At 40.0% G+C, this 12371-nt stretch overlaps 1 protein-coding gene across 3 annotated transcripts in view; it reads right to left on the bottom strand.

Annotated features, from left to right (window-relative positions):
* myo15ab (myosin XVAb) overlaps positions 1–3188 on the bottom strand; it is a 55743-nt gene extending 52555 nt beyond the window's left edge. For all 3 annotated transcript variants that reach the window (XM_041983909.1, XM_041983910.1, XM_041983911.1), the window contains exons 1-2: positions 3065–3188; positions 192–2950 (exon numbers count right to left, since the gene is read on the bottom strand). In XM_041983909.1, coding sequence (XP_041839843.1) covers positions 192–2894 — 2703 coding nt within the window. In that variant the 5' untranslated portion in view covers positions 2895–2950; positions 3065–3188. The remainder of the gene's footprint in view (positions 1–191; positions 2951–3064) is intronic.
* Positions 3189–12371: the final 9183 nt, after the last annotated feature.

Raw genomic sequence — 12371 nt, 5'->3', positions numbered from 1 at the left:
GCACTTTGAAGTGCGTAGACCCTGAATTGGGACACAGCTAATGTTTTCTTGACATTTAATATTAGCTGCTGAAGTGAAGACATTTTATAAAGCTAACAAGAAAATCTATTACCACTCTACTTGGCAGTGTAGTTTAAGATACTATTTCTCCCTCATGAGCAGAAGTAATGACACAGCAGAGCTGTAATTACCTGTGTTGACATCATTTGTGGAGACATCTGCTGTTGAAGCATAATTTGCTGTGACATCAACTGCTCTTGAGGAGACATCATTTGCTGAGGCATCATCTGCTCTTGTAGGGACATCATTTGCTGGGGCATCATCTGGTCTTGTAGGGACATCATTTGCTGGGGCATCATCTGGTCTTGTAGGGACATCATTTGCTGGGGCATCATCTGGTCTTGTGGGGACATCATTTGCTGGGGCATCATCTGGCCTTGTGGGGACATCATTTGCTGGGGCATCATCTGGTCTTGTGGTGGCATCATCACCTCTTGTGGTGACATCAGCCCTTGTGGTGACATCATTTGCTGTGGCATCATCTGCTGCTGTGGCAAAATCTGTGTTGCCATCATCTGGGGGGACATACTCTGATCTTGTTGAAACATCATCTGTTGCTGTGGTGGCATCTTCTGCTGTTGTGGTAGCATTATCTGTTGCTGTGGTAGCATCATCTGCTGCTGTGGTAGCATTATCTGTTGCTGTGGTGACATTGCTTGTTGTTGAGAAGACATTGTTTGAGGGGGAAACATAGGCTGTGAAGACATCATCATTTGCTGTTGTGGTGACATTGACATTTGCTGCTGCAGTGACATTGTGTGTCCAAGCTGACCTGGTGCAAGAGGAATCTGATCTTCATACTGGATGTCTGACATGTCTTCAAATTCTGGATCAGGTGGTAATGTAGGTGGAGGAGGCATGGGAACATCAAGACGTTCTTTCCCGAATAGACGCACTTGAGGTCTAGGAACTCTAAATGTAATGTCACCTTGCTGAACACCACCAGCATCATTGCCATATTGATTCACCTGGCCTGCATACTGGTCCCCATACAGGCCCTGTACCTGATCAATACCTTGTCCTGTAAAGCCAAAGCCCTGCTGGCTTCCTGGTGGGAATCCAGCTGTCGACTGGGAGCTGAAGTCTTGGTAGAGCATGCCAGCATCACTATAGCTAAGCTGATAATCTGTGGGAAATCTCCCCGGCATCCCCATAGTGGCAGAATAAGGGTTCTCATAATAACCTGTCTGCCCATTGTCATAGTAACCTATTTGTGCATCGCCATAGTAAACTCCCTGATCATTTTCACCATAATAAGCTTGAGCCTGAGGGTTAAAAAATCCATCCATTTCCCCTCCATTCAAATGGCCTTCACCCATTAGAGCATAGTAGTCCAAAGCCTCATCACCATACATAGCTGGATACTGCTGGTAACCATAAAAATCAGCCTCCTGGTTATCATAGTATTCTTGGGTAGTAGAATAAGGGTTATAGTAATCCCCCATACCATCATCATGAAGACCACCTTCATAATATTCTGCATTTGCATCATAGAGTCCCTCTTCCTCATAGTACCCTAGATCTTGATAATCAGGCCCTTCTGCCCCATTCTCATAGTAACCGAACTGATCCTGGAATCCATATGCTGCTGCTTCCTCTCCATAACTATCATCATATCCTCCATAACCTTTCTGATGGACTAATTGCTGGTTGAATCCATACATTTCCTCTCCATGCTCATAACCACTGTTATGATAACCATGGATATTCCGTCTGGAACTGGCTTGTCGGGCGCTTGCTCTATGACCACCCCAGCCTTGATGTTCTGAATTTCCTCGCATTTTGGTGGATAGGAAGCGTTTGGTCAGCCAATTAGTTGCCGCTGCAACCTTACCCAGTAACACACTGCTGTTCTTGAAATCGTCAGCTGGTCCAGCACCATCCTTTTTTTTAAATAAACCTTTGAAGAAGCCCCCCTTTTTCTCATTTGATGATCCTCCCAGACGAAGAAGCATGTAGGTTGGTTTTTTCCCATTCTTTGATGCTGCCTTCTCTTTGGCCTCCTTCTCCTTTTTTCTCTTTTTGCTGGCATTAAACTTCATCATGAATTTGGAGGTATTCTTTAATATTGACTTGCGGCGTTTCTTCTTAGCAAGTCGGCTTTTTCTCTTACCCAAACCTAAGAACAAGCGTGATGTACTCTTCAGCTTCTTGAAGCTGCTCCTGCGCCTCTTGATGCCAGAGAACTTCATAAACATCCTGGACATGTTCTTCAGACCTTTCTTTGGGATTTCCCTTGCCGGAACTTGTGGAGGTTCCTCTTTCTTTTTGCCTTTTTTCTTCTTTGCATCAGTGTCAGACTTCCCTTCTTTATGTTGTCGGTCATCTTTACCTTTTTTTTTGGATTTGCTGTGAAATTCTTCATCCTCATCCTCTTCATCATCTTCATCCTCCTCCTCAGAGTCTTCCCCATGTCTAGACTTCCCCCCTTTCTTTGCTTTACCTCCCTTGCCTCCTCGCCCCTTCCCTCTCCTGTCATCCTCTGAGTCCTCCTCATCCTCTTCCTCACTGAAGTCTTCATCCTCCATCTCATCACTCAGCAGCTCCTCTTCCTCCTCAGACTCCACTTTCTTACCTTTCCCTTTGTCTTTTCCTTTCTTCCCATCGTCTTTTCCCTTGGGTGGCTCCTCCTTTCCCTTCTTCCCCCCTTTCTTATCATCCTTTCCACCTTTCTTATCATCCTTTCCACCTTTCTTATCATCCTTTCCGGCTTTCTTGTCATCTTTTCCTCCCTTTTTATCATCTTTACCTTTCTTGTCCTCCTCCTTCTTTTTCTCTGGTTCAGGTTTTCCACCCTTCTTTGTGTCCTTTTTAGCGTCTTTCTTGCCAGGCATTTTGACAAGTGGCTAGGAGCACACCATGCCCACTGTACTGAATGCAATGAGCTGACCTTAAAACACACAGAGAATGACAAGTACAATTCTTGTAAATCAACAATGTGTAATTATTTACGAAAAATCATAAAGAAAATCTGTGTTTAAAAAATGAATCAATATGAACCCACCTTTAGGAGATTTATTATTTTAGATATGCCCTTATGTTTGTCCCAAGCGCACCAAATGTAGGTTCAGTGTCAGTATGAGGACAGGTCCACCTGGCCAAAGCAGCACTACACTGCCTAAATCTAGTCCCCATTAAGGCTTCTGTTCAGATAAACAAAAGATTGGAGTAAGGAATCATTTTACTCACACATACTTTTCCATACAAACATTGAGATACAGTAAATATAATTGTTATACATTCTTGAGCCACCCTTAATTTCTTTATATTTTGCTTTCAAAGGGCCAGACCTTTTAGTAATCTTTTACAGTAGTAACTTTATGTGTTTTGTTACAAGGTGTTGCATTTACAACAAAGGAAAACAGGCATAAAATAGTATTTTTGTACCAACAAGGTGGCTTCTAAAAAACTCCAGACCAGTGAAAGACATAAGAAGGAGTGGCATGCCAAAACAACAAAAAAAGCAAAGTATGTACAGCAGAACAACAATATCTGAAAATTTCCAGCAAAGATCCATAGCAGGTTCTGAGAGACAATTCAGCCAAATAATTGATTTAGGTCTATCAGTTGATCCATCTAGTGAACCGTTTAAGCTCCATTAGTAATGATTTCAAGAAGCCATTCCTCAGAAAGGGAATCTGAGAAAATTACACAAAAACTGGACTGAAAATCAGAAGAGAGGAATCCTCCCCAAAGACAGCACCTCAACATTTTGAAGCAGTGTGAAGAGAACAGAACAGAAGGGAGCCAACATCCAAAGAACTTTGAAACGTCCTTCAGAAGCCGGGAGGACTATTCCTGTACATTACTTAAGAAAGCTTGTCTAAGGGGGTTAAGACTGACCCAAAGAGTAGCCATAACAAATATTTACTTTCAAACCTGTTTTACAAATTCTGTTTTATATACTGTATTTAGTTTAGTTTGTTCACACACTCAACATATTGACATACAAAAGCTGTCATCTTATAAACTGAAGGAGAGTTATATATTTGTGTGAATCATATCTCTCTTGGAAGTTATTTAAAGCTTATTTCAATTCACATTTGCACATTTAAAAAAAATCCCCAAATCTATTTCCCATTTTCGTCGCAAAAGACATGCGAGGTGGCTCATGATTTTTGCACAGTGCTGTAGTTAACTCGGAGATTTAAATCTCTAACCCATTTAGGAATCATGCTAAATATCATTCTTTAACTTTTTTTATTAAGTGTTAACGTTTTACAACAAATTGTCGTATTAAACACTTTAGGTAGAGTTATCACCTTGTACTGCATGAAACACCACTATCAAACTTCCAGACTTGCTCAAAGCTCTTAATTCCTCTAACCTACAATGAAATTTCCAACTATCTTTAAAGATTGCTGTAAACTACATAGAAATGGACAACTGTCTCTTCAGTAGGTTCAGTGAACCAGAGCTCTGACCACCTTGTATACATCTGAATTTGATTATGTATGCCTAACATTGACTGTATAATCAAAATTAACCTTACTCCAAACTCTTACAAAGAGATTATTTCTGTCTTAGTTTTTATAATTTCTGCTCACTATCATCCCTGTAGCATTAGATTTCTGCAAAAATTAGATACAATCATCAAAAAACACACAAACTCCAATTAAAGCTCTACCCCCTCTGTGGTTCAGTCTTTCTCCAGCAGACGTGCAGCTAAAGCCAATTTCTTATGGCAGTGTTTCCACCTTCATTCATCGAAGCAGCTGTCCATCAGCCACTTCCACTTCAGTGTCAAATGGTACAGAAGAGAAAGCCCAAGGCCTGCAGTCTTCAAACCTGTTGTATACTGATCGCACAGCTCTTCTTTAGTAGTCAAAATAGAAAAAAAGTAAAAAAAAAAACAAACAACAACAACAAACAAACAACAAAAAACAAAACAAACAAAAAATCTTGGCCAACGTCTCTAGGTTACAAGGAGCTTCTTCCGCTGACCTGTCTTCTGTTGCTCTCTACAACACATACACTCATTCAACATGACACCCGGCTCACACTGCCGTCCTCAGTGTGTGCGATATATTGTGCGTGTGAGAAAGAAAAAGGGCAGATGAGTTGCCTGTTTGTGTGTGTTTGCATGTGCGTGTATGTGTGCCTGGACAGTTACTTGTGATGAGTTGTAGGAGTCTTAATTTGTCATTTGGCTCTACAGGTGTAACTCGAGATCTCTGAGTGGCCGAGGGGGCGGGGCATAAATAATACAAAAGGTCTAGAGAGAGAGACACGAAGAAAGAGTGATCGACATCAGCTGCAGAAGAGAAGTCTGATTGGAAGCAAGATGCCATCAAATAAATGAATATCTAGTAATCAAGGGCTTTAAATTTAATTTGTGTGCATGAGATGGCATTACTAAAGACCTGGATGTGGTCTATTCTTAAAACTGCTCTTCCGTTTCTTCTAGAATTATCAATATTGGCAGGTATGACGTGTTAACATGTGTATGCATTTGTATTAAATCTTTTTAAGCAGCCTTGAAGTGAGCAATGCAACCTCCATGAACCTACTTCCACATATGGAACAGCAGGAGACGGGACAGAGGCAGTAGAAACACTGAATTGTTAGATATGACGTCTTCCCTCTTGGTATCAGTGACAGAGGAATGACTTTCACAAACACACATCCACACAAAGCCACAGCAAGCACAGGATCGGTGACAGGGCTGTGATTATTAGTGCAATCAACCAAATTATCCGTCTTCCACGGGGAAGAGGTCAGATTGCTAGATCTGTCTTGCTACACAGAATAGGTGTTGGGTTGCCAGATCCTGATCTTTTGGTAAGTCTATCTGATCATTACCAACCAGCAAAGAGCACAGCAGTGTTTGTACGTGTCCACAGAATGCTCATAAAGATGCCTTAAAAAGACAGAATGTGGTGAAAGAGTATTTCTTCTTTTCCCACGGTTTGTTTCTGACTGCATATGTGCCTTTGAATAGGAATTAAACAACCTTTTTAAAATGTGTAAAGCTCTGAGCTGCAGCCAGTCTCCCTCTCCCCACAGCAAAAGCTGCTAGCAGGTGGTCCACCATCTTTTGATAGAATTTCTAAAGAGGAGTCAACACAGGGAAACTGGGATATATGCCTTGAAGAATAAAGCTGAATTATGACAGAGGTGGACTTGATGACGCTCATCAAAAGCATGCAGGTCCTGAGGGGTGGCAAGAGATCATCTTTGTCACTTAACACACAAACTGAAATACACACACTCAAACACACAGCAATCTGCTGCTATCTAGTGGAGCAGCCCTACACCTGCAGCACTCCTATTAACTTTGAGCTGGTTGAAGGTAGTCAGAAGAAGCTTGTCTAGCACACAGATCCTTATCTATAACGTTGATCTCTGTGATTTGATTAAGTTTTAAAATGTGTGGCAATGCTGGATCCCACACAAACAAACTTCTGGAGAAATATTTATCATGCAGGGGTGATGAATACAGTTTAAAGTCTCAGGGTGCTGACAAATGACAGACTGCGCGTGGGTGTGTGCAGACTGAACAGGGAGGGCGGAGAATGGATCCATACTTCACAAAAACTTACCTTTGCTACGACACATCCCAGCTTAGGAAATCCTCACGTTACTGGTGCTCCATAATCACGTTTCCCCATCCTCTCACAAGGTCAAAAAGTAGGGGAAACAACACAAAAGAGAAAAACGCGCCCCCGAAAATTAAACAACCCCCTTTTTCATTTTCTTAATCTTAATTACTTACACATATTCACGCCTTACCTGTTCCTCTGGCTATGCTGAAAGCAGAAGGGGTCGGTCTGCGAGGAAGAAAAACTGTGCCACTGGGAACGGAGGATGAATATTTAACGACCGCTATTCTTCGGCGACCGGCCGGGGGCTTGAGTTCCACACACTTCGGTGAGAGCTGATGAGCTCCGTGGGTGGGCTGTACCGCTCATAAACACTGAGACACTCCGATAGAGGCACGGTTATAAATAAACAGCATTGGTAAACTTTAGACACATCAGATGTATTATCATTTAACGAAAAACACGAATGTTCGCTGAGCTAAGTGATGATACAGCAGCTTAGTTTAATAACTAGCTTAAAATTAAAGATAGCATGAGTTTAGTAAAAAAACAAAAAAGTTGGGTATCTGCAGTACCTGGTTATTAAGCCTACATTATACCTTAAAGTAAGCTTTGTGTACTAAATACTTCGTTTCATCCGAGCTAAACAAAGTAAAGTGAAAGTGTGTCATGAGATGGCTCAAGGGGTTAGTGGAGCAGAACACATGAAGGTGAGGGTTACACCGAAAAATGTACCGTAACGTCTCCACACGAGCAGTCCTTCTGTTGCCCGCCAGATGGACCCGCCTGACAACAAACAAACTGCCGTGGCAGACCCACAAACTGCTGCATCTCCAACGGATTCATTTCATAACCCAGACGACCTTGCCGTCTCACGGCATCACCAGCTGGTCGGATGTATCAAAACACTTTTTGGCTTTGAGATCATACCTGCTGTGACGAGCGAGACATCGCTGGCTTCAGTAAAGCAACAAGCCTTGGGCTATGAACGCTCTATTTTTAGAAACGTTACCGCAACAGTGACTTACACACCATAGAATTCGGCCATTTGTGTGTTCATACACTATATAGTTGTATTGTGGCGACCTGTCAACAGGCCAGTCTTGGCCTGTGCAGTCAGCTGTCTAGTTTGCATTTTTTTTCTACCAAATCCAGCAATGTCCCCACCGTGATCAAACATTACATTTTTCATTTAACAGCAATTTAAATAGTTTTCTAACTACACATATCTGCAAATATGCTCTGAAATATTACCACATAGGCATAGATATCAGGGAATATAGGCAGGGGTCATATCCCTATATTCAGAACCTGTACATGTGTCACCACAGTAAGATTATGTAGTTTTAAGTGTTTGCAAGGGGGGCAATAACTTCGCTACAGGTTCCACATTACAATATGACCAGGTCCTTTTAGGACTATTTACTTCCTAATTTCGGATTGTCCAAAATCCAGTCCTTGATTGCCACTACCCTGCAGATTTGTTTCCCTACTTGTACTCAGCCATTTCTAATGAACTGAATCGCCTTAATGGTTGGCCATCAAGTTTTATACAAGCCAGTTCATGACAATAATTTGAGCCAGATGAGTGTAATCAGGGGAACATCCAAAACCTTTAGCGTAATGACACTGGAGCATGGATTTGAACAACCCTGCTCTAAATATATTGGTTATGAGCTCAGACGACCAATGAATCCTTTGTAGCAAATTCAGTCATTATTCTTATGCAACACACACAGTGTAGAAGAGTTTCTGGCTGGCAAAATTTTGCACCTGAACGTGAAAGGAAGAGAAAGTCAAGTCTTGTGAGTCTTATGTTGGGATTTTTTTTCCTCTCAGTTATGAGGAAGGCATTGCTTTGACTAACCACTATGCAATATTTTTGCTTTTCAAATCTTCTCAAATTACCTAGAGGCTTTGACTAATTTGTATTATAGTTTTGGGTCAATACATGGTCGACATAGGTGATTTGTAAAACAAATCTCCCCAAAATATAGATATATGTGTCAGGTTTGGAATGTGCAAAGAATATTAACTAGAGCAGAAATCTTAATGAAATACACATGTTTTAATGTGTGTAGATGTATAATTAAAAAGCACTCACTTCATTGACTTATAGAGGTTCTACTTTAAGGATATTCCTCCTCCAAACAAAGAACACTAAAGAGGGTAAAATAGTAACTGTGTCTAGATACAGTATGTGTCAGCACAGCAGCAAAAATATTAAATGAGAAACATTAACACAGTTACATAAATATTTAAAATGCATGAAGAATGCTTCAGAACTATTGTGCACAGTTTTCTATTACATTTTAAATTATCACTCGCTGCTTTAATTTGGTTTCCTTCACACAGAGATTTTCATCATAGATAGATGTAGAAGTCACAGACAGGCGCCTGAAGATTCACCAGATTTCACAAAATGAGGTGTTTAACATTAAGAATCCAAACATTATTTAGGTTAAACAAGACTGACTTTGTTTTCTTATTTTAAAATAGTACATTTGGTTTAAAACCTATGGAAAGATGCCATGACCAGACAGTGATGCCTAAAGGGATAAAAATAAAACAGTGAAAACGTTTAGGTTAACAGTATTGATGGGGGTGACCTGCTCTTTTTCTGCGGTTCTTTTGTGATTTTCGAGAGCAACCGAGTAACAACGCCTTCAGACACCAGTGCTATTTTATTGTCTCTGGATGGAAAGCTTACTTGAATCATTTGGCTTTTTTTTAAAAGGCGCAGCATCCAGTAGCTGCTGACAGAAATTGTGTCTCCCTTGACAACAGTTTGTTTAAGGCCCAAAAACATTAAAGTTATAATGCTTGACATGTTGTAGAGCTCATCTAGAGTTCACAGTGGAATTACGTATAAGGCTAATTGTTACTAAAAGGATATTGATGGGGAAATTTTACTGTGGGTTTCATTTTATTGATGAAAAGTTGACTGAGTGGGAAAAGTGTCATTAAATAGGAACGTCAGAGAAAATTTGACTAAAAATATCACTTCACCATCTAAAATTTAAAAACATACACAAAGCAAAAAATGCAAATAGAAACTAAATGAAAAATAGCCTTATGCGACTTCCTTACACTTTTTAAATGCATTTAAGTTAATCTTGCTCACCACCAACTTTCTCTGGTTGGACAGTAAGCAACATATTGGTGAGCTTATCACCGACATTAGTTTTCTTCCTGAAGGAGCCAGCTGAGTCTTGAGCTGGAACAGATGCTCTGAGACACCCAGACTCTGCAGCAGGTCAGAGGCTAACTGTAGAAAGTTCCCACTGGGACTATAAAGACATGTATGTGTTTGTTTGTGTGCAAGAGAGCAGGAAGCATAAGCATAGAGGTACTTCCATAGATAGATTGATATGGAGGCCAAATAAAAGATAGGAGGGAGAGAAAAGCAGCAGGACACATATATCCACATCCACTTGATAGACGCTTCACCTGGATAGGCCACATAGTGGAGGATAGAGAGCCTGCCAGAGTAGCAAGAGTCCTGCTGTGTGTCCATCAGTTTCAATAATCCCTGCTGCTGCTGAAGCGTCCGTGCTTCACATGTTGAACCCCTTCCTGTTCAGAGATGCACCTGACTTCTGTTGCACTCCAAACAGTGAATTTGTTTCTGCTACTTATAAAGGACTACTTTGTTCAGTTGCCTTTCATCCACCATACATATGTCAACAAAAGAAGGATCATGTCTGCAGAGTCCACTCTGCCCCACAGGCAAACACATCCACTTCATAATGATGGACTTAGTGTGAGTATTAGATGTTTGTGTGTGCAAGAAATAGTTTTGCAGAGTAAGCATGCACTTTTGCCAAATGACATTGTCAGTGGTTGCCTTTAATTGTGAGTTACAAAAGCTTTAACAGCAAATAAGTGTTAAATCTTTTTTATCTGGGAAAAATACACAAAACCTTAAAGTGTTGTCAGAACATACATACATTCTGTTTAGTGTTGCCTTATCTTTTTTTTTTTCTTTCTTTTCCCTTAAGTTTAATCTGTCCCAGATAGCCAAGAAATATCGTTTCTCTGCGATGTCATCATTAAAATATCATGCATGAGTTTTTGATGCACATTCTTGTTTTCATCTTTATTTGATTTGTTAGTTTTTAAAAGGTAAGTCTGACACATTGTGTATAAACTGACATACAGTATGAAGGGCCTCCTCATGAAACCTTTTGGTGGAGGAAAAAGATGCATTGCTAGAGAACTGAACAAAGATTGTAGGCAGCAAAATTATGTGTGTGAAATAAAGAATCTGTTGGTTAGTGAGAATAAATCATTTTAAGATCTGAGCTAAATTTGACAAAGACTAATATCTCCCACATTTTACTTTAGATATTTACTTCACTTTTTCATTATTTACAAAATATTATACAAAGTGCTGTTATGAAGGCAACTCAAAGAAACAATACGAATATGAAGACTTTTTCTCACATCCATCCATCCATCCATCCATCCATCCATCCATCCATCCATCCATCCATCCATCCATCCATCCACCCTCCATCTGTCATGTGTCTTACTTACATACTGAATTGACTTTTTTGTTAGGTTTTGTCTCTGGAACCTCCTCCCTCTGTTGCATCATTTGTTCTTCTTTAAATAAATCTTAGTTTAAACATCCATCTGCCTCCTGTCTTGTACTCCTGCATCTGAGTACTTCCTCCTCGCCATTAACCATCGATCATAACACTTTGATTTCTGTCACAGACCATTGTTGGATGTCATGTCCTTTTAATTACACAATTTTATAATTTAAATTTAATTTTTTGTATTGCTCATAACCAATTATTCATACACACTGAAAAAGAAAAGGTGGGCCTAATAAGCTGGAAGTACTTCAGAGAGGTCTGAAAAATTTTGTATAGATTTGATTTAAAGCGGCAACTTATTGAAATGCTGTCAGCTCTGGCTAATACATTAATAAGTTATTTTGCTCTGTCAGAAACTTGCAGCATTATCAGAGGAGGAAAGGAAGATGTATGCCAGCAGTATTAATGTTTTATTTCTAAGGCTATGTTTTTACCTGAATGCTAACACCCCATAACTAGATAATATGGGATTTATATTTGTTTTTGGCATTCATCCTCTTTTAAAGCATTTGTACAAATCTTGAAGTCTAGTATATTTTCTTCAAATCACCTTAAACGTCACAGGCTTAGAGTGTGTACCTTCTGGTGTTTTGAAAGCAAAGCATTCAAAGAATTTTGCTTTTTACAAGCTCTGATCTACTCTACTATTCATTATATGAAAGCAAAAGAGCAACAGATGAAATTATCATGTTGTTTTCTGCACAGCAGGTGATTATTTGATCATTGGGAACCACTTGGATCAGAGATCATGCTTTCATGTAGGGATGATGCTGTGGAACAGAGATAACACCTGCCTTGGCACTAAAAAGCACAGATATGGAATTTATATGAAAGCCTATGTATCGCATAAGCCTATTATATAAAGCCAAATTGCAGTTCAGATCTCTTTTAGCAGAGAGTGAGCAGTCCAGCCACAGTTGTTTTCTAATTTCAAAAAAACATCAGAAACAGTGGCGAAGGAGACAGCTTTAGCTTCATACTTGGAAGACTTAATACTTTGACTAATTGTAAGGCAATATGAAACTCGTACATCATATATGGAGGATGGGCAGCTGTAATTTGTCAAATAGTTCTCCCTTACTCTCTGCATACTGATTCTTGGTGAGCAGGCAAGTTTCATGCATTTATATTCAGGCTGACTTCAGACCTGCAGTATCCCCACATC

The sequence above is a fragment of the Melanotaenia boesemani genome, chromosome 4, assembly GCF_017639745.1.
Source record: "Melanotaenia boesemani isolate fMelBoe1 chromosome 4, fMelBoe1.pri, whole genome shotgun sequence".
Lineage (NCBI taxonomy): Eukaryota > Metazoa > Chordata > Actinopteri > Atheriniformes > Melanotaeniidae > Melanotaenia > Melanotaenia boesemani.
The sequence above is the reverse complement of the archived record's forward strand: the minus strand, read 5'-3'. Positions and strand labels throughout refer to the sequence as shown.